The sequence below is a fragment of the Trachemys scripta genome, chromosome 5 (genome assembly GCF_013100865.1).
Source record: "Trachemys scripta elegans isolate TJP31775 chromosome 5, CAS_Tse_1.0, whole genome shotgun sequence".
NCBI lineage: Eukaryota > Metazoa > Chordata > Testudines > Emydidae > Trachemys > Trachemys scripta.
The window spans coordinates 55,216,652-55,240,698 of NC_048302.1; the positions used below are offsets into that span (position 1 = coordinate 55,216,652).

Below are 24,047 nucleotides of genomic sequence, written 5' to 3' on the forward strand. Positions count from 1 at the left end.
TCTGCCCAGTCACATAATCTTGTCACTGTTAGTGCAAGAGCCACCTTGGCAGCTCCTGAAATCTGAAACAGCTTTTCTTCATCTCTCTACTTCACCTGCTCACTAGCCATTTTCAAATCTCATCTGAAAACTGTTTCTAATTCCTCTCTTACTCCACTTTCATTATTTCAAACTTTGCAATTGTGGGAGCCACAAAGCGTTTAGTATAAAGGATGCTATAGAAAATGAAGTTCTATTTTATTGAAAATTAGTGTTACGCTTTACACTGAGGACTGGGCTTTGTATATTGAAATGAATGTATTGGTTTTTAAGACTTAAATTTATATAATTCAAAAATATTGCATAACAACTCAGAACAGTGGCTAACAGTGTGATATACAGTCTGAAGTCATAGACTAAAGGGATTACTACTCACTAGAGATTTTTTTTTCATTCCATCATCAATAAATTGGCTAATAATTTCTTTTTCTTATCAATTAAAAATACCAGCTGGAATAGTATGTTTTACTGTACCCTTAAAAATGTATGTCAACACTAATTATGCTGCAGCTTCAGTTACCTTCTAATGAGTCTTTCTTATTGTAACTGACTGAACATGGTGACTGTATGAACTAATAGCAGAGCTCCAGTGGTGGAATTGGAAATGACAGATATCTTAGATAAATATTAGTGAAAATTATATTTTTAGTTTCTTCTCTTCAACTTCACTTTAATTTTTCAATTTTATTGTTAACTGAGCACACCTCCTGGTGCCTCTGTGGCAGCTAGAGGTATTTTTATTGGACAAACCCTCAAGTCTCTGCTCAGACAAAATTATCCTTGAATGAATTTAGTAAACAGAACTGAATAAAAACTTTAAGATCTGGCCCATTAACTTTTATATACCCATGATTTTTACGGTATTTCTCTTTTTATTTCCTACAGTACAGATGAAAACCAAGAAAGCATCAGAGGAGCAAAGAAAAGTATAATGTATTTTATTAGTTATAGCTACATTGTGTTTATACATTATTGTTTTAATGCTGCTACATTATACTTCTATAATGTCTTTTATAAGAGTGTCAGAGGATTTTCCCTACTCTAATGAAGCCTCTCAATGTTCCCGTGATGTAAATTATTATGCCCATTTTACAGATGGCTGAAACAGATACTTTGGGTAAAATTTTCAAAAGTGCTTAAATGACTTAGGAGCCTACATCTAAGGTCCAAATCTCCAAAGATAGTTAGGCACCTAACTCTCATTGAAACCCATGGGAGTTAGGTACCTAAATACCTATGAAGCTCTGGACCGAAGTCTTAGGCTCCTAATGGCTGAATCCACACGTGACTTAGGAATTGCAATACTCTGTGCTACAAGGCTTAACTTTTAGGGACCCTGCTGCTCAGTGGAATTCTCAGCCCTGAGTTAGGCTCCCTATATAATGCTTGGGGAGAGTTAGGCAGCTGAGAATGGGTTTCTCAGAAGTCAGCACGCTGAGTAATGAGTTGCCTAAGCCAGCAAGTAACAAATGCTGAGGAGAGAGGCGGAACCTAAGACCCACCTGTCAAAAGGAAATGGGCGCCTATCCATTCAGGATTCGATCATTCTATCCAATTGCCCGGGCACTCACCTGGGATATGGTAGACCTTTTTTCAAATCCCTGCTTCAAATTACCTGATTTGGAGTAAGGAATTGAATTTGGTCTCCCATATCCCATCTGGGTGCCCTGACTACTGGGCTATAGAGTCAAGCTCTCACTTTCCCTTTCTAGCTCAATATATATTTAATCATTTAATACAACTTTCCCACACCCAGATGAGTGCCCTAACCATTGGGCTACTGAGTACCCTAGAGATGTCCCCCCCCCCCCCCCCCCGCAGGTGTGCTCTCAGAATGGCTACCAGATTGGACCCTGCAGGTGAAATAGGGGGTGGAATGCATATTTCAAGAATGCTGCTGGGGCATAGGCGTGAGCTAGGGTGCCAAGCAGCTCAGCAGTGTCAGGGCTGACTCCCTTTGTGGATCTAGCCCCTATGTCACTTGGGTGCTTTTGAAAATTCGACCTCCTGTCTATGGTGGGAAAATGCATCATAATAGCTTCACTACACTAAGTAATATGGCCAGCTGAAAGGCACGCTACTGATAAAAACTTTACACTGCACCACACTCATCATTTATTCTTTCTATATATTACACATACAATGATTTCCATTTAAGTCAACATTTACCAATAGTAACCACTATGCTGCACCATGTATAGCACAATCTTTCACTAGGTTTACAATGGGAAATAATTCTGATGAAGTAATGCTCTATATTCACTTTTAATGATGACCCCTGTGCTGTGTAATGTACACATTCAAGCAGTGTACATATAGTATATATGCCCTCACATGAACAAAATAAATAGCATTGGTTTAATTAATACCAATTTTAAAGTGTTTAGAAATTTCCACAACACATTAAGAGACATAGTTGAAAAGTATTTTATCTTCATTTTATCACTCGGCTCACATCTTGTTCTCTAAGCACAGGCAAAGAGGTGGAATATGTGCATAATTCATAAAGGCATTTATTCAGGTATACACCAGAGGCTGGTGAAGGTGGGCAAATATTTCTAGTCCTGCGTAACCCTAACATGGAAATCAAATCAAATATAGGCATGGAGGGGCTTGTGGAGTACATTTTTGATGATTAAAGGATGTACTTAACAAATAAGTAACAAGAGATTCTCATTTGCTAATCATTTCTTGTAAGCCAGCCATCAGAGGAATAAGAAATGAGTCACAGAAAAGAGTCACCATATCACACCATTTCCAACATTTTCAGATGCAGAACTTCCTTTTGCTGACAGTATTTAAGAAAAAAGTGAAAAGATAATATGCTGAATGTCAAAGAAAACAATTTGTTAAAAACTAACAAGAAACTTATTATTTATTTTACCATATAAGGAACAAAAATGCATTAGTGTGTATATAATCCTATACTTTGTTCCTCACTCACTCATGCATCTCATACACTTTCTGGGATTGACACCACCCTCCATTTTATTTAGTTATATTCATGTAACTATTTTTTATTAATTGCTCATCAAAACGAAGTGTCCACACCCCCATGATAGGATAGGTCAAGGTATAAGGACCGTCCTGGCTGTGTGGCCTACTGCACAAATCACTATTCTGGTAGTCAAGAGACCTGGATTCTATTCCCAGTACCCAGTGATAGGGCTCAGTGACCTTCAGCAAGTCATGTCACTGCCCTGTGCCTCAGTTTCCCCTCTGTAAAATGGGGATAATGATAGTTTTGTAAAGCACTTAGAGATCTACTGATGAAAAGGGCTATATTAGAGCTGGGTATTATATTATTTCTTCATCTCTTGTGCAAGGATGGAGGACAACTTCTTCAGGCATTGGATATGAAGGACTAACAAGAACAGCATTGAGCAAGTATTGTTAGAGGCACCTGTCTAAAACAGAGATGGAAGGAGACAAGTTCAGGCACCTCTCTCTCACCCAGCATCAGCCAGTAGAGCTGATCAAGTGTATAGGACAGTGCATGCTGCACTCTATTAGGGGCTGTCTACACAGACACACTCAGGAAATAATCCAATTAAACTAAAGGTGTGAATTTAAAGTGGATTAGTTAAACCACATTAAAATCCTGCGTGGATGCTCTTATTCAGAATTACAGCAACCTTAATTCAACTTGGTCAACTTAATTAAACTGAAGTAAGACCACTTTAATTTTGAACAACACTGTCCATACAGGGGTTTAATGCAGTTTAACTAATCCACTTTAAAAATTAATTCAGATTAATTTTCCTGAGTGTCTCCATATAGACAAGCCCTCAAAGGATGTAGTGATATATATCATCCCCCTGCACACCAGGGAGCGCTGGGTGTTTGTAAGACAATGGAATCTATCGTTACATAGTACTCAGAAAACTATAAATAATAATAGAAAAAGCAGAGATAGTCTTAAGAATGTTCAGAGCATGATGTTTGTTTCAAACCATCTGGATTTTTTTTTTTTAAACAAAATGTTTAAGGTATGTGAATGTCACTCATCATTACTTTCGTGGACATGATACATTTCCACAAAGATGCAGAAACAAATGCACAGAGTGAGGCAATAAAGTGAAATGCTACCACAGGTAGACAAGGGAAATTGTCTTAAAGGGATTCAGCCTGGATTCTGAAGTTATGAAGGGTAAATTAAGGACAAAAACAGATTACATGATATATGGAAAATGAGAGGATACTTTTGCTTTAATTATGCAATCAACTGTCTATCATATTTTTTGTCCTCTTTGTCTGAGGAAAGGTTCCCCAGATATGCTCAAGTCCTGCAGATTTTGCTGAGTTCCATTTAATTTTTTCCAGCAGAATACAACTTTACCCATAGGACAATCAGAATTCCCAGGTCAGGGTATAAATTATTTCTAACGTAGCATGACGTGGTTAATTCTTTCAAGTTTAAACATTTTTGTTTCTGTTTATTTAAATGGATATTTTCATTCAATTTTATAGGTATTTCTTCACTCCCAAGAATTCATGCCCTTAGTGCTGAACAAGGAATTTCTATGGACTTGTCTTTCTTAGGTAGTTCAAAGGCCACTATTACCATGGTATCTTATCATAGTCTATATGCATCAATTTATTTAATAGTCAACAAATCCTAAACAAAGTAGTCTTCAATCTATCTACAATTTCAGTTCCATCTTCCAACCTCCAAAAATCCCTGTGGGATGCTGATTTTGATAGCGTTATAGGAAGTATATTGTTCAATCTAGAGCAGTTCAGATCATTCATCTTATTTTTTCACAAAGCTAGCTTTTTTCGCATATCCTTAAAATTTCTTTGCAGGCAGTGGATAGTACCTTTCACTGAACTTATCCTAATCTCAGCCACTGCAACTCCTGTGGACATTTATTTTAGGACCTGCAGCATAAAACCCATGATTGAACTCACAGAATCATAGAATATTAGGGTTGGAAGAGACCTCAGAAGGTCACCTAGTCCAACCCTCTGCTCAAAGCAGGACCAACCCCAACTAAATCATCCCAGCCAGGGCTTTGTCAAGACAGGCCTTAAAAACCTCTAAGGTGGAGATTCCACCACCTCCCTAGGTAACCCATTCCAGTGCTTCTCCACCCTCCTAGTGAAATAGTTTTTCCTAATATCCAACCTAGACCTCCCCCACTGCAACTTGAGACCATTGCTCCTTGTTCTGTCATCTGCCCACCACTGAGAACAGCCTACCCCGATCCTCTTTGGAACCCCCCTTCAGGTAGTTGAAGGCTGCTATCAAATCACCCCTCATTCTTCTCTTCTGCAGACTAATTAAGCCCAGTTCCCTCAGCCTCTCCTCCTAAGTCATGTGCCCCAGGCCCCTAATCATTTTCATGCCCTCTGCTGGACTCTCTCCAATTTGTCCATATCCTTTCTGTAGTGGAGGGCCAAAAACTGGATGCAATATTCCAGATGTGGCCTCACCAATGCCGAATAGAGGGGAATAATCACTTCCCTTGATCTGCTGGCAATGCTCCTACTAATGCAGCCCAATGTACCATTAGCCTTCTTGGCAACAAGGGCACATCGTTGACTCATATCCAACTTTTCATCCGCTGTAATCCCCAGATCCTTTTCTGCAGAACTGCCACTTAGCAAGTCAGTCCCCAGCCTGTAGCAGTGCATGGGATTCTTCCATTCTAAGTGCAGGACTCTGCACTTGTCCTTGTTGAACCTCATCAGATTTCTTTTGGCCCAATCCTCCAATTTGTCTAGGTTACTAGGGACCGTATCCCTACCCTCCAGCATATCTCTCTCCCCGCCCCACCTTAGTGTCATCCGTGAACTTGCTGAGGGTGCAATCCATCCCATCATCCAGATCATTAATGAAGATGTTGAACAAAACTGGCCCCAGGACCGACCCCTAGGGCACTCTGCTTAATACCAGCTGCCAACTAGACACTAAGCCATTGATCACTACCTGTTGAGCCCAATGATCTAGCCAGCTTTCTATCCACCTTATAGTCCTATAGTCTATAGTCCATTCATTCAATCCATACTTTTTTAACTCAACTGCTAGAGTTTTATGCTAATTTTACTATTACTTCTCATTGTAAACTGTAAACAAGTACATTTTTGTTTGCAGGTGGGATTAATTCCTACTAATATAAGTTTTGAACTCCCTATTCAATTTCTTCAGCACACAGGCTGAAAGTATATTTCTAACCACATTCCCATTGACTAATGCCTTTCTCTTAGTCAAACCTGTTTTGACATTTACCATTATGGGATTGGGTCCAAAGCCTTTCGAAGTAAATGGGAAGACTCTCATTGATTTTAATGAGCTTTGGATCAGGCTGATGATGCCAAAACAATGCAATAACTAATAAGTACATAAAATGTTAATTGTCTGCACAGTAGCATATGCAGAAATAGTACCAATAACATTTTGCAGCACATTCTTCAAGAGAAATAGTTCAGAATGGTTTAGTGAATTGAGTTCGAAGCTTCTATTTTTTGTCTATTCTTTTTCTGTTTTTCTTCCTCACCACTCCTCCTGTTCTATTGGTTGTTCCCTTGCATACTTTTAGAAAGAGCTTTCTTCTGGAATGAGCATATGATGCTATCTCAATTTGACTGGTTATTTTTATTTCCTGACCCTACCATTCTGAATAAACAAACACAAATTAAATCACTAATTCAGCAAGTAACCAGCACTAAAATATTAACTTAAAATATGAAGGAATGCACATGCTTGGAAGGAATAGTTCCTTCAGTCTTTTTTTTTTTTTTTTGGCATCATACAACTAGGAATGTTTCGTTATAGAAAAACATTTTAGTTTCTTTCATGAGTGTAAAGAAGGGCAATTATGATTGTCATGAAAACACATTGAGCAGCTGTATACTGTTAACAAAAGAACCATTATCTGAATCTACTTAGAAAAACTTGCAATTTAAACATTCACATTTCCTAGAAATTAGATATTCTTCCAAACTATAGTAGATACCAAAAAGAGACTGTTTTCTATTAATCTGGGTTGTATATCAGTCATATTTCAAAGCCAACATAACATCCTTGTTTTGGGAACATTCTACATGCACTTGCATACACAAAGAAAATTGGAAGGAGGTAGGGTAGCTTTGTTGAAAGTTTTCAGTTGCTCAGCTTTCTGTATCTACATTTCAAACTGGGAATTTGAATTTTTCATACTCTGTGTATATATTTAAAAATATTATAATATCTAACTCAATCCATCTTACTTTGAAAAGGCCAATTAATAGATACTTACTCATTGAAGACCAGATCTGGAGCAAAATAGAGGAATTGGCTGTTTGTATGTTTGTATGATCTCCAGCTCAAGGCAAATGATGATAGACACATCCATGAGTACTGGATTAGAGTAATTTGGTCCTCGAGAGGCAAGTTTCTAAATCCTGAAGAACAAAATGATTAATCACAAACTACAATCAACATTCAGGTGCAATGTAGTGTGAATTACCTTAAGCTCAAACTGAAAAAAAAGCTCACCTTTCCCTAACAGTTTACATTTCTCCAAAATATTCAATGAAACAATTGTAGCACTGAAATCTATTCTTAGTCTTCACATTTTAAAAACATTACAGTCAAAAAAGAACTCTTAATTCTAGCAACCCAACATTTATTTTATCTAGATGGTTATTACTAATACCAACAAGACAAAGTTTTAATTTTCAATCAGAAAAACAAAAAACAATCATTACATTAACGATGCAATACAATATTTATCACCTCCTCCCCTGCAAAAATATCATTTTATCTATCTTTAAAATGTATGAAAGAAGATTAATTTTACCTAGACCTGTTGGGCAAATGGCATATTAAGCCACAAATCCTATTTTCAAAATAAAACACATACAATAAAATACATTCTTACCTGGAAGTATCTTTGCCCACTTTACCACCTGAACCATCTGCTTGCCAGCAAGGCGGTTTAAAGTGGAAAGCAGGTGCTCCGCTGTATCTGGTTTTGAATTATCATATCCTGCATACACTATTTCAGGCTCAATGCTTTCAAGGACCATAGAGGGTGAAGGAGCAAGTGCTGGTGAAATAGCAGACAGGTGAGGAACAAGTGCTGTGTTTACAGATGGCTCTTTTACTGGAGCAATATATGTAGTCCCTTCCTCTGGGCTTTGGGGTGGTGGCTGTTGCTGCTGCTGTTGTTGTTGCTGTTCTTCATGCATCCCTTTCAATTTTCCCAACTTTTTGGACTTTCGGGCTGAAAAGAAGAACAATACAATCACAGAAATCTGATACAACCTTTACTTGATGGAGACATAAAAAAAATATTTCATAAATGAAATTAATATGGAAACCATCTTTACCCAGTAGTAAGCATGACAATACCAGAACACAATGGAACATGGGCCAGGAGAAAAATATATAAGCAGGCTCCTACCCACTTAAATCCAGGATATACTGTACCAATAAACCTAAATGTCATCTCTATCTCCAAAATGTTCTTCTAAGACACACTCTCCCCTCCCCCCTCCTTTCCCCCCCAATGCAAATAAATTAACAAAACTCAAGTAAGGCTTACCTCTCTTAGTTTATAATAATTAATTCTTCTACAACCATGAATCATTTTTGTTGTCCCCTGTTGTATCATTTCAATAGTGAAATAATGTCTGCTAATTTATTGTTCATGTTTCTATAAATACATCCTGTTTCCTAGTTACCTTTTTCAATTTACATGAAACATTGTAAAAATGGTTTTGATTTGTTTTGTACGTTTTTATCTTAATCATCTATCACCCAAACATTTTTCTTCATAGTCTCTAGACTCAGATCGCATTTGGTAACCAAGATAATTCTTTCTGGCCTCTAGTCTTCTTATTTTCCATTTCTATACACAAATCACAAGTCACTTATCAACCTATTAGTCTAATCTAGTCAAACCACTTTGTCATTGTAACTCTTTTTTTCTACCATAGTACTTTCTCATCTCACGACTCAGACTTCTCTTCTGGCTACTTTTGAAATTACGCTATGACCATATATAGACAGTTAACCAAAAAATCCTGAGCCTGAGAAGTGTAAAACTTCTCTCTCTTTGCTGTTAATTCACTTCTCCCCACTTCCTGCCGTTAAGCCAATTTTTACATATTTCAGTTATAGTACTGCTTCATTAGAGTGAACTTGACCATACTGAAACTTCATTTTTAAACAGCAAATCCTGTCCTCCCTATGCTCCGTTGGTGCATATTCTCAGTCGGAAGACAGCAACAATGATATGTCTCTACTATATGAAAGGATGTCGGGTGCAGAGGGCCCTCCATATTTTCCATTCACATAGTGTAAAGTGACTGATAGTTCTGCAAATACGAGGAACAATCAGCTACATTTCCCCGTCCCTTACATAGGGGAACAACTACCACAGAAGCTCCACCAGATGCAAGACTACAGAATAGCTCTGCTGGTGGTTCACTGGAGAGTAAGAGAGGGAGATTCCTTTCTCCCTCCATCTGCTGCAGAAACCTCATTTTCTTCATTACTTGGGCATTCACAGGGTATATGATTTGGTTCACAGTGAAGTAAAATTAATCAAACTTCTACCTTAGGTATTTACATAGCATATATTACCATATTATCTAAGCATAGAGAATAAAAGATCCAGATTATGTAAACATATTACATTGTATAGACTGTGATTCCTGTTAAAATGTCTGTCAAATCAATGAGCTCAATATTGGGGGAGGGTGGCTCTCAACGGAGAACTTAGATGAATCTCCCAACTTGCAGTCGATCGTGAATTGATTCTGTCAACATCTTCTGTATTAAAGACGAAATGTTATGTAGATATCCAAGAAATGGGGAGAGGTGAAAGAGCATTAAAAGCACCTTTTTCCCATGTGAGCAAGGCAGTGGAACAACAACAACAAAAAACCTGGAAATTTCCCACAAAATGAAATTAGCCTTTTTTGTTTTTCTGTTTGTTTCTGGTTGATCAGAACATTTTATTTTGATAAAAGTCCAGACCTGAAAAAACGTTATTTTACAAACTTAAGTGGGAGACTTTTCCCATCATTCCTACCTTTTGGGTAGGAACATTCTGCAAATCTCCAAAATTGATGGCCTTGGGGGGGATCCTTGCACATCTGGGCCAAATATTTATTTTTTAAAAGACACAATTTCCATATGAGGCTTTGCATTGGACTCTATAACCCAGGCATTATACTTTGAGGTTAGTATGTCAGCCTGAAGCATCCAACTGGTCCCTAGAAGCCCAGGAGCGAGCCGATTCCAAGTCCCTGTGGTCCCCCGCTTCCCGCAGCTCCCACTGGCTGGGAATGGTGAACCCCGGCCACTGGGAGTTGCCGGGAGCCATCCCTGCAGACGGCCAAAAAAGCAGAAGAAAAAAAAATAAATTGCAGCCCGCAATCAGATTATTCTAATGGACTGCATGCGGCTCACTGGCCATAGGTTGCCCACCGCTGTCTTAGGATTTAGGATATTTCCCAGATTTGGGAGTTGAGCCCACAGTTTATTCTGGGGGGAGGAATAAAAGTGCAACACTGACATGACTGGGGATGAACTAAGTGCAGAGATCCTCCTCTTCACTGACTCTCATAGGCTTTAAGATGGGAAGGGACAGCTTGGGCCAATGTTTAGCCCTACACGACAGTGAATTGAATTTCTTTGCCTGTTATAGGACTTGGAGAGAGAGGTTCATAGAGTTTAGGGCCAAAAGGGACCATTATGATAATCTAGTGTCTGATCTCCTCCCTAACACAGAGTTCTTTGGCCTATCTCCAGGTAAACACAAAACAAAATAAACCACCATAATAAACTAATGATTGAAATACTGTCAAAGGCACTGCACTTGTAGCTGAAAACACTCCAATATGCTTCCCTTAACATCAGGATGGACTGCACTGAGATATTGTACACATTATTTTAAAACAGAATATGTGATGAAGACAGAAAACTGAAACAAAAGAATAATAAAATCAAAATAAATAGGTTATAACTAAATATTGGCAATTTTTTCCACATAACATCCTTAAGATATGACCTTTCCTACCCATCCACAGAGCTAAAACTCTTCTCTAAGTTCTCATCTCGCACCTTTTCTCTGGCCTTGACAAATGCAATCTCACCTTTCAGAGCCATTAAAAATGCTGCTACTAAGGGCACATCTTCACTACCCGCCAGATTGGCGGGTAGCAATCGATCTATTGGGGATCGACTTATCACGTCTAGTGAAGACGCGATAAAATCGATCCCCGATGGCTCTGCTGTCAACTCCGGAAATCCACCGCGGCAAGAGGCGGAAGCGGAGTCGACGGCGGCATGGCAGCGGTCGACTCACCGCCATCGTCCTCACAGCCAGGTAAGTCGACCTAAAATACACAACTTCAGCTATGCTATTCACGTAGCTGAAGTTGCGTATCTTAGGTCTTATCCCCCTCCTCCCCCCGTAGTATAGACCTAGCCTAAGATCATTATCCTAGCCCACTTTTTTGAGCATGTACCTCTGTCTTGGCCTCCTTCCACTGGATGCCCCCTTCTTTATTGCATCAAACAGAAGATGCTTGTGTTGAAACATTCACTTTCAAGGCTCTTCTGAGCCTATCCCTACCTTAACTATCATCTCTTATTCACTATCACCATATTGATTCCTGATTCCAATCAGCCCATGATGCCAGCCTACATCACTCATTTGTTACATTTTCAAAACACTTTTGAAAGAAATTTTGTGCTTTCTTCCATGCTGTCCCTCATACTTGAGAGGAGTTCTCCATAAACATCTACAAAGCCCCTTCATTATTCTCCTTCAACAACCTCCTTAAAACTCTTTTTCCATGATGCCTACAAAAAACAGGCTGCTGGTATGCTTAGACCACTATCATGCTGACCAATACTATTTATTTTTTTGTACTCCCCTCTCTGTCTGTTACTATCTGTTGTCTCTCTTCTTATATTTAGATTGTAAGCTCTTTGGGGCACAGACCATCGTTATGTTCTGTGTTTGTACAGTGCCTAGGACAATAGGGTCCTGGGTCATGATGACTGTGCCTCCGAGGCACGATGGTAATAAAATAATATAAAATGCAAGGCCTTCAATATACAGGGCCCGACCCTATTGTTAGATCCAGTCCTGGGAGTAGTTTTTTTGAGTTCAACAGTGAGCACTATACCCGGTAGCAAGTGCATGTTCAGCTCCATTCATGCGATCACTGCAAAACATCCATACACTCTGCTCCATAAAAAAGTTGCATCACATTTTTTTTTTCTGGAGAATATCTTTGTACGTTTAGTTCTTATTTCTTTCTCTGTAGGTATGTCTACACAGCAATCGGAAGTGCAGCTGCACCTTGGGTAGGCAAACCCGCACTAGCTTTCAGCACGTTAAAACAGCAGTGAAGACATGACGGCGCAGACTAGCAACATAAGTACATAGCCAGGGTTCTGGACAGCTTGTACAGCATGCACTGGAGCCCACACCACTGCATCTAGATTAAAGCTAGCATGGGTATGCCTTGCTGCAATCGTATGGGTATGCCTACCTGAGCTGTAATCTTAGGGATGTTATGCAGAAACTGTAGTGTTGACATAACCATGAGATGCCCACAGGTGTGCAAACCAGAGGGAAATTTTTATAAAAGGATAAAATATACAACTAACTATGTATAAGTATTAATCAAAAGCTGCCTGTCATAATTTAAAATTCAATTATTCAACCAGCCACATGTATAATACATTGGGAAACTTTATAAAGTACAAAAACTTAACCAAATCATTTAGGCCCAATGTCTCTGAGTAGAAGTACAACTGGAGGAGTAAATGCTTTCGTACACTAACAATCTACCTCTATGGATGTGATGACATTAGCATGTCAGTCTGGGACTATCACCAAAGTAGATTTTTCTAAAGTAATTGTAATAATCTGATCAAACATTTATGAAGAAAAAAATGGTAAAAAATAAAATGGGAGACAAGTTTTCTAAAAATAGCCTTATTTCTGTATTGTTCACTAGTATTTAATTCACCATATCAGTGATTTTTCTGTTCTAAAAATATTCATATTTTCCCTTAACTTACCATATCTTCTCTTTACCATAAAAGATGCTCCTAACTCCTACATTTCAAGCAGCTCTACAGTACTGTTTAACAGATTATAGTTATTGTTCCATTTTAGTGTTACTACCTGCTTCTTTTTCTTTTTTTTAAACCTTAACCATAAGACATTTTCTAATTTCTTTTTGAAAAGGTATAATTATGCAACTGATCCAAAACTTTGTTAAACTAAATGCAACCAGTGCAAATAAAAATAAAATGCCAGTGCCTAGTTTAGTGATGGTTAAATGCTCCATGAATCCCATCCTCTAGTCTAACAATCCCAGACCTGATCAAATAACATAAAAATAATATGAGGTACATTAAATGTAAAAATAATGTTCTATGGCAGGCACCAAAGAGCAGCAGCACCTTTAGTATTTTTGTCAGCCAGCTAGAGAACATCCATTAGAATAAACCATGCTCGTTTTACTCATAGAGGCATTCCTACTGATGGCACACAGCTTCTCTTTGAACTCCCTTCCCTACCTGCCTCAGAATGAAATAAATAGTATCCAGTAGGAGCCCCTACAAAGCAGCAGCTGATCTTATGTTCTGGTAAATATACTTACTCTCCTCCCCACTCCCAATAAATATTGAGTTCCAAACCGGCAATGTGCACAAACTTATTAAACTTACTGTAAAGTAAGTGAAAATTTATTTGCTCCCTATTGAATGCAGTTATATGTACAGTACTGCATGCAGAGATGGGATCACTATGACTATTAAGTTATTTTAGCAAGCCAAAGCTGAACTAGCACTTTTGCAACCAAATGTATCCCAAGAGCAAAGCTAGGATGTCCACGGTCAGCAAAATACTTGATAATGAGTTAACAGTGACATGCATCACTGGAAAACGTTAAAAATAGGCCTGAAAGAATATAAAAAAGGATCAAATATCACTGCTTATTTTTATTATTCATTTATGTTTTTCAAGCTCTATGTTTTATTTCCATTAGCACAATGAGTCTAAGAACAAGAATCTTATGCGTCTTTCATGTGTGCAGAAGCAGAAACTATATTTTCATCTGGGATCATGCCAGAATGCTAACTGAACTGGTTGGGTAGTTCCCACAAACATCTAGCAGCTTAGCTAAACTGACAGCCCATTTAACCAAGATATAAATCCTCTGTTTTTCCTCTCCAAGTATTTTTGTGTTTATTTTTCGTTTTCTTACATGACAATATCACAAAAAGTGTGTTTCAGTTTCATTTTCTTCCGTTATACCATCAAAACGAAAAATATTACTGCTTTATAGTCATGTTTACAGTGAAAGAAGTGTGTTTTTCATTTGGTTTCATGCCAGGACTCTAGCTCAACTGGTTTGGTAATTCCCACAGAAGCCAGCAGCCAACTACAAAAGATTCTGAGAACCTCTGAGAAGTAACTGCACTGAGTTTAATTTTTTTAAGGTGTGTTTCACACTTGTTCTTTAATTGGACTACCAAATATAAAGCTAATAAAGACAACTCAAAATTGGAGAGAAAATATACATCATAGCTCCTGCCCGTACCCAACAATGTCATAAAACTTAACATATTCACAGGCAGATCAGCAGGAATTCTGAATAAAGATAACTGCTATTCAAAAGCTCAAAACCTATAATTATTTTCTTTAGAAACATGTGTGTAATTCATATCAAGAAATTCAACATCAGTATTCTAAGAGTGATTGGACACTTATGTGAATAATAGGAATATCAAAAGTTATAATAGTCTATGCAAAAAAAAAAGTTTTGGAAAGGATATAAAACCTCATGTTCTAGGGCTTAAGCCAATCTCTAACTATTAAGGGTCAGGACAAGACTTTCACAATTCTGATCCTGTACCGCAGTTCCTAAATTCTTACATTCTTAAGGCTTTCTGAAACAGATTAATAGTTAAACAAAGGAGATGTGTGGTGAAAGATGCCTTGCAAATGGCTCTGGCTTTAACATCTTGAATGTTTTACGAAGATTTTTTTTGTTAGATCAGTATTTGTAGATGTCTAATATTCTTAGGCACCAGAATACAAAATTTAAAATAAAATACAAGGGGAAGTCTTGTGGAAAATCATATAATGTTGACTTTTTGAAGCTACAGACAGCACTACAGCAACAAGTAATCTGCACCTCTTGTTGAAAAAGAGGAAAATATGCAAAAGTATTGCTGCAGTACAAAATAACATTTATATTCTACAATACTAATCATCTCTCTAGTGGAGAAACATGGTAGAGATCATATCAGAAAAGTCATCTCTACTTGTTCAGCTAAAATGGATGTCCACTTACATAAAACTAAAACGGAGATAATCTACTGCTACTACCACTAATTTATTTACAAAGGAGAAATAAACAAAACTAAATGAGAGCCTGGTTAAAATCAATAGGACCAATCCTGAACTGATGGAAGTAAATGGTAAAACTTCAACTATAGGAGCAAGACTAAGCCCACTATTCTAAGAGAGATGTTTGGAGAATTTGTAAAACCATGTGAAGACTTGGAATCTAGATGTGAGACTCCTTAAAGTAAGGGAGCCTGATGAGTTGGTAGGATATACAGAGGACTTAATCGTAAAGATGCTTAAATTAAGTATCAACATCTGCCTGGAAACAAGATACAGACTCCCTATGCAAGCTCTGGAGAAGAAGGAAAATGGAAACATTGTATTAAATCTGCTTTTAGCAGGTAGTATAAAATGCTGTTAGAGCTACAAGGCAGAGGATATTTCTCCCCCTTCCGCACCTCAGCCTTTTGACTCAGGCAAGAAGGATGGACTACATTTTCCTAAAATGAGTGTTTGGAGAGGCCAGCACTGAAAAGGGAGCTGGTACACAGATACCAGCCCCTCTCTTTTGAACCTGTGGAATGTTGGTGAAAAACTGGGTCCTGAAAGTTTGAAAGTTGTCTTCTTATGATCTGTAAAGCACATAGTATAATTTTGGTGATAGATATGTTATATTTCATATTGCTGAATGTTAATTTATGCAATATGAATTCTAATGAACTCTTATATATGCTTAAAATTAATAATTTTATTTTCACCACTGACCTATCATTTTTCAGGGAAACAAATGCTGGAAAACAGCATGCTACTACTATTGGATAATACCATACTCAAATATTGGACAGTATAAATATGATTAATTTGGTTGTATTATAATGGTATAGTATTTTGTTTTTCTGTATTTCTTTAGTCCACAAATCTATAGATTACCTTTTTCTTTTCATGCTGAGACACATCTAAGTAACACGGGATCCCTTGTAATTTTCCCCTTCCCCTCCTTTTTGCCTTAAATAACCACAAAAATGTTTTCTAAAAAAACTGTAGTACAGTATAAGCACAAAATCAAATGCAGGAGCACCTGTAACAAGCAATGTTCCCCTTGCACAAGGGAAGAAGAATTTTTACATAAGTGATGTATTCAGAGAACAGCTTGGTTGCTGCCCATCACAAACTAATTATTGTTTGCACAGCTAATGACTAGTTAACGTTGCCAAAGTTAGAGCTCTATTTATCTTAGTTTAAATTCTGCTGGAATACAAGGACTAAGCTAATCATGGCTAGGAGAACTTTAGCCTCATCCAAATCCTGCAAAAAAAAAAAAAAATGTTAGTCAACAGTGATGCACCATCACAGTCTTTTTGGAAAAAGGAGAGGGAGGAGCAAACAGCTTTACAGTCACACACTGCCACAAGTGTCAGCCTCTCTTCCTACAGCCCCACTTGTTAGACTTCTTAAACAACTGCCTGACTTACATAATCAGCAGACCAACCAGATTTACTGCCACAAGAAACTTATGAGGATTTACCAGAGAAGCAGGCAATTGGGATAAGGAAAAGGGAGAGACTACAAGAGTAGTGTAGTGTGTCATTTCTCCCCCATGCACACACACGGACTTAAAGGCATGGAACAGAGGCTGCATATGGAGAAGAGGAGAACTTATCAGGAGAGGGACCAAAGAAAAGGGAAAACAAGAGGGAAAAGAATACAGAACAGGTGAAAGATTGAAGATAGGCCACAAAAAATGATGAGGACATAGAGAAGAGACAAGAAATACAGAATGAAGGAGAAGGGCATGCTGCTCTACTTTAAAAAAAGGTTTAAAGAAAGAGAAGGTGAAATACAAGACAAAGTGAACAGAACACAGAGAAAAAAGCCAAGGGGGGGGGGGGAGAAGAGGAAAAATAAAAGTGGAGTATATGTAAAAAAAGAAGGAAAAGCACAGAAGTAGAATTTAGGCACAGCTTCAGTGTGAGAGAAGGAAAGAAGGAAGGAGAGGAGTAGAAAATTATACCAATGTTGTGAGCCCGAAGGATTAGGATAATAGTGGAGTTGTCAACAGTGATTGTTAAATGAATATTACTAGATACACACTGTGGTTAAACAATTCTATAATTAAATAATTGGTGTTGTCTTGGTTTCTAGCTACTCTGGACTCTGTAGTTAAATAACGGGTGTCCTAGGTTTTAGATATTTTGTTTGACTAGCAGTTCTAGTTTATTTCTCTTTCTTTAAATAATCTTCAAGTTTTTCTCAAGCAGATACAGAACAACTGTGTACTTGGGGGCAAATCCTGCCTTCTGTTACAATTCCTGAAAAAACCAAAAGAACAGATAGAGTTCCAATGTACAGGGAGAGGCTATGGAGAAGCTGCTTGGAAGAAATCTTCATCCCCTGCATTGTTGTTCAGTGTCAGCCTGCCTGTGGGGCCTATTTCCAAAGACTATTTTACAGGAATATTTAGGTTGCCAGAAAAAAAGTCTAATGCATTTGCTTACATTTTAGCAATCCTCAAAGTGATGTTAATTGACAAATAACAGCTTCATAGGATACTACTCCTCTGTGAGGGAACAACTTTTACCAAATGCCAATTAGTAGTTTCCTGGTAAAATCAAAATTAAAAAAGCTTTATCTAAAAAAGCTTAATGAGAAATCGCTAGAAGTCTGAAGATTCTGCCCACATATCATATCTTGGAAAAAACAGCAAAACAGACACATTGCAAATTTGCTAATATTTTTAGTATATGAAGTGTCTTTCTGTGAACTTTCATCAATAACAAGAAAGATGCACTGACTACATTTTAAAATGGCAATCCAATATGCAAAGAATTTAAAAATAACTGTCCAAGAAAGAAAATGTTATCTTTCCTGAAAGCCAGGCTTAATCATTCTTGTTCAGATGTTCATATAATTAATCTATTATTTATTCATTCATAAATTATGTCACATTTAGTGTTTTTTGGAGTTTTGCATGGTATATTAAATACATCATTACACATGTTCATCAAATACAAGTCTTACGAAGAACTAGAAGCAAAACCCAAGTACTAGATTGCCATAAATTAGTCAACTACAATTCTAACATTTACCATCCACTCCTATTTACCAGTGTACTCTACAGTGCTTCCTTGAGAAAATAAAACAGTAACTTGAAAAATCATTGCAGTACAGTAATTTGAGTTAAAAAAATGAAAGCAAAGTTAAGGCAACGCGAAATAATGCACATATACTGCTAAGAAACAATGCATTAACAATATATTTTGGTTGTGACGTTAGTAGAAGGAGCTACTGCACTATTTAAATCAATTTAAAGTGTGCAAAACCCAAAGCAGCAATAAGAGCTCTCTCTCAGGAAAAAGAAGAAAGGGCACCTTGTTATGGAATTTCTAGTATCTTAGTTACCCAAAAGAGCAACCTCATAGATGGAGGAGGAGGAGGGCATGGATTAGTTCATACAGTTAAGATGATTGATATCAAGATATAAAAAGACTACCTTTTGTCCCATGAAACTGAGTTTTTACGGGGGGTTTTTATGTCATTACTGATAGATAGCAGTTAATGGAGTTTTGATAGGTCACATAAACATTGGTATTTATGCTTTAACATTTTATATTTATACTTTTAGTTTATATACTATTGTAATGTATTTTCCTGTGCTGCAATAAGTCAAATAAAACTAGAGAAAGAAAATGTAAAGTGCAGAAGATAGTTTCCTCAAAATTAGTTTAAAAATGGATAATTTGCTCATCAGTTTAAGGTCAGATGTCAGCATTAACCCAAAATCTTGAATTCCTGCCATCACTCTCTAAATACCTTCTTAACAGCTCCAGTAGCTAAATGTGTTTGTAATTATCTTCTGTTGTTTCTTCAAGAAGAGCTAAAACATCACAAATACTCATAGTAAATAGCTATAAATATGGTTATAACTTTCTGGGTAATCAAGTTCTGGATGCCTGAATGCCTGCTATTGAAGAAGTAGAGAGTGAGAATGATTTGGGGAGGAAGAGCATCTACTCACATGAAGTACACTAGAATGCGAAGTAGCAAGAAAAGTTGTTCTAACAATGTAAACAAGATCCAGGGGAAAAGATTATGACTGGCAAAATGTGCCTCTAAAGGTTTGTACTATTATTATTATTGTTTTTGCTGATGATGAAAGAAGAAGGGCAAGCATAGGAAAAGGACCAAAGAATTTAGTTTACATATCATCCAAGACGGGGGTGGCCAACCTGAGCCTGAGAAGGAGCCAGAATTTACCAACGTACATTGCCTCTCCAGCAACATAATGCCTCATAACGCAATACTGACCCACAAGTATTGAGTCAGAGGGGAAAATGTCACCTACTGAATTATCACTAAGAACTTCATGCAGCAACTTGGATTGGCTTGCAGATAGCACTTCTAGGTACAGGCAGAGGCTGCTTAATTTATGCGATCTGACAAGATCACAGCACAAGGTAGTGTGGTTGCAGGCTATAAAGATTCAAGATTATGTTACAAACAGAACAAGCCCTCCCAAATGACAACATTGAACATGACCATTGATTTTCCTATTTCTTTTTTGTCAAAAAAATGTCTCAGATTTTAAAATTCAACACCATAACTTGTTTGATTTCTGTGAAACCTGAATGTGTTTACTGAACCAAAACAGGTAAAGTAATATACACATCATGTGAAGGACAACTAACGAGCATCTGAAAATTGGTAGATGTTAAAAACAACAAAACAGCCTAAAATTTAACAAAATATTTACAACTTTCTCATGGAATATAAGGTTGTTGCGTTTTTTAAACCATGCACTCGTATTGTGTCTTCTTTTTCAAATTAGACTAATTTGCATTTGGAAAATTTTAGTCAATTTTTCATTTCAGTTTGGAAATAAAAGATAGAGTAATTGAAAATTAAATTACCTAAATAAATCCAAATATAAATGACAAGAGTAAGGTGTTCATAATTCAGGTTAAATAGTATTCAGTAATATGTTCAGGTACATTTTTGTGAAATTTAAAACTGTACATTACAAAAGGGCAAAAAAATGAATGCATATTTAGTTTCTGTAACTTTTTCCTTTCTAACATATAGTTATGCTAATCAGATTACTTTGCATGATCAAATTAAACCACTAATACTTTGGAATAGCTAAGAAAGATTTGTTTAATGAAAAAATAAAAAGGTTCAAATTAGAGGTTATTCTCTCTCTCTGACACACATGCACACACATGGACAGAATTAATTCCATATTGTATAGTTTAGGACTTGGAAAAAGCAGACAACTCTTGTGAAACATTTAGGCGGGATTATGGAAATTAAAGATAGAAAAGATGCAGTGGGATAGCTAGTCCATCTCCCTGCTAATGCCGGATTGTTCCCTACAGCAACTAGATTTCCTAGTGTTTTGCGAAGTCTAAAGTTTTAAATGCATAATGGGGTTTTTACAACTTCCTTTGAGAGACCACTCCATGTATAATGGCGGGCTCTGATATGCAGACTAACTTTAGGTATAAATTCATGGTAGGATCAACTCACATACTATATGATGGAAATATACAGGCTTTTTGATCAGAATGAAATGTTTGCAGATAAATTTCTCCCAAAATGAAAAGTTTCAATGAAAAATAGAAAACAAACTTTTCTTGGTTTTCAACTTAAAAAAAATTATGTTTCTATTCTCCACCCATTTCTTTTTCTCCTTCTCCAAAAACTGAAAATATGTTTTCTTTTGAATTTTTCCACAGAAAAGAATTACCATTTTCCCACCAACCCTAATAAATACCTGTATGTCTTTTTTTCCAGTTAAAACTGAATTAAGTATTCAGAGAATTAATACAAAGCCAGCAGCACAAATATTTTTCATGCTGTTTGTTCAACATGCCTTAAACATGACCTGCAGATATTATTCTATGGGTAAAAAAAAAAACCTGTTCTATCTCCATGTACATTGGACTTTACAAACATACTTCTATGAAGGGTGACAATTCATGTCAAATGTAAGGATGATAATTTTGGGGAAAGGATAACACATATGCACTAAGAACTGAATTGAGACCACACAGGCCACCATTTTAAATCCCTATCAATTTGAGTGTAATTTAGATCTGGAAAAAATAGTGAAAAACTTATCATATTATCAATAACCTGATCCAATCTTTCTTTCAGATTATCTTGAATACATTAAGAATATTTCAGTAAGTAGAGCTAATAGAGTAACAGAATCCCATGGATGAAGTTATTCACATATGTAAGTGAATACAAGTTCAGGGCCTAACTTACCTATATATTCTTTATATAAGATTTGTAGTCTCCACAGCCAGAATGGTAAATCATCTAATTTGCAAATTAACAATCAATCCTATTTATCTTAAACATATTAACAATATTTCAGTAAGCCTTAAGACCATCAAATTCTTGTTGTTGCAAGGGATAAACCTCTGTAGACCTCAGCCTACCTTATATTTTTCTGATAGGATTCAAGGAAGAAAAGTATTCTGGGCCTGTACCATAGTACATTTAGGAAGAAAACTTCAGAACTTATTAAATCTATCTGGTCCATAATTAATTGAAAATTAATTACAGTATCTTGGAAAAAAGCATAGACTAAAAATGGGCCAGCATACATTTTTAATACAGTTGCTTCATCTGAATCTCTTCCAATAATTAAGTCTAACATACAGCATTAGAAGCAAAAAAAAAAAAAAAAAAAAAAAAAAACAATGGGTACAGAAAAGATTCACAATAGTACTTGTTGCAGGGAGAGGGAGAGAGAGCAAGAGAGATTCTCTGTGAAGGAGAGGGATGGACTATGTTAACATTTAGTTACTTTAACTTTTGTAGCAACTACTAATTATTGCCCCTTCTCATAAAATCAGACAGACCTATGGAGTAAATAACCTCACTGAAGAAAACATTATGTGTTGACTTCAGAATAATTGTCCAAAAGCTATCAGAGTACAAAAAGAGAATAGATGATGTTACAATTTTCATCATATATAATAAGGTGGTAAATAATAAAATAGCTATACTAACTTGGGTGAGTCTTCATGCAAAGATCTGTTGGTTTTTGTAAGCATTGTTTTAGATACATTTTTGTAAAAGGTGCCAAAACACGGCACAGGTGCTTTAACATAAATCAAAGGACTATATTTTTAAAAAATGTCTGAACACTATAAGGCAGAATGCCCATACTCAAAATACACACATAACAGTCTGTATTACTGTAAACCCAGAAAAAAAAGACCAATGGTGTCAAAAAAGATCAGCAGAATACATGAGGATGAGCAAAGATGAGCAAAATAAAATTCACTGTATTTATTCCAGAAAAATGTGGAATATTTACCCTGGATTTTCCATTATTCTGTCAATTTTGTTTGCTATTAAAAAGTTTTCCATTACAGAGATGAAGAAAAAAGTAAGATGGTAGCTAACTATAAAATGTGATGTGCTTCAAAAATTCTTCTTTTGAAGAAGAGTTTGAGTTCCCCATTAAGTAAGAGTTTTCGTTCTTTCATTCTGATCAACAGATCAGGAGGGATACAAAGGAGAGTCAATTTCTTTACAAACCCTAGGAAGAGTTATTATCCTTATTCTCCAAAGCAATATTTGGGGACTACAATTTAGAATTTAAAGAAGTTTTCCTATAGGCCCTGTCCAAAACATACAACCTATTTGGTTAGAAAATAAGTTCCCTTGGAAGTCCAAGACAGCTTTGATTTAGTTTGTGTTTCGGGTTTATCTTTCCTTCAAATTAGATGGTGAGAAATTAAATTGAGTTTATTTCTCTGCGCAAGAAGAGCAGAGCCAATGGGAGAATCTCTTCCATTTCTGTAGATAAATAGTACCGGTTGCCCTCTTCCTACTATTCAGTTACACCTCTTTCAGAGGAAGCGGCATAAGGTGCATGCGCGGGCTGAACAGACACTCCTAGCAGAAAAATCTCTGATCAAGGGCTTGAGAGTCTCATCCACACCTGAAATAGAGCAAACATGGGGACACTACTCGAAGAACTAATCGTTCCAATGCCAATTAGATCTTTACCTTGAGACAGCTATTTGAAAGCACTGCTGAATTTAATAAGCCATGTGCACCACTTTTTATAGACTTCTGTCAGGTCTTTGATTCAGTGCATTGAGCAAGTCTGTGGGATCTGATGATGCAACTTGACACTATCTTCCCAGGAATGCCATTGATAGAAGAGATCTATAATAGAATGGAAAGCTGTGTTTGAGTAACAGATACACGGCATGGTTTCCTATCGCCACAGGAATTCATCAAGGATGCATTCTTTTACCATCATAGTTTGATATTGGCATTGATTGGTTGATGGACAAGATTGAGGGGACAGCTCTTGCTGTTGCACTGAGCTGAACACCATACTGCTTCAAGATCTCAAATACGTCAATCATATTGTCTTGTTGGCTCCGTTCAGTGAATCACTGCAGCTGATGGACGATCTGGTTTAACAAGAAGAGGTGCACACTGGTCTGGTTATTAATCCAGATAAAACAAAGTCTCTGGCCATTACCATCAAGCAGCCTCCAGCTCCTGATTACAACCACCTCAGTGTCAACCTGTCAAGACAGAACATCGAGCAGCTGGCAACTGTCAAATATTTGGGCAGTCACAGACAGTATAGGAGGATGCTTGAAAGATGCAGACACTAGTAAAGCAGCAATGTTGGGCCCTTCAGTTGCCTCTACA

At 36.9% G+C, this 24,047-nt stretch overlaps 1 protein-coding gene across 4 annotated transcripts in view; it reads right to left on the minus strand.

Moving 5' to 3' along the window:
* The window catches only part of NR3C2 (nuclear receptor subfamily 3 group C member 2), a 263,120-nt gene that overhangs the window by 32,578 nt on the left and 206,495 nt on the right, over nucleotides 1-24,047 (minus strand). For all 4 annotated transcript variants that reach the window (XM_034772481.1, XM_034772478.1, XM_034772480.1 and 1 more), the window contains exons 5-6: nucleotides 7,905-8,249; nucleotides 7,281-7,425 (exon numbers count right to left, since the gene is read on the minus strand). In XM_034772481.1, coding sequence (XP_034628372.1) covers nucleotides 7,281-7,425; nucleotides 7,905-8,249 — 490 coding nt within the window. The remainder of the gene's footprint in view (nucleotides 1-7,280; nucleotides 7,426-7,904; nucleotides 8,250-24,047) is intronic.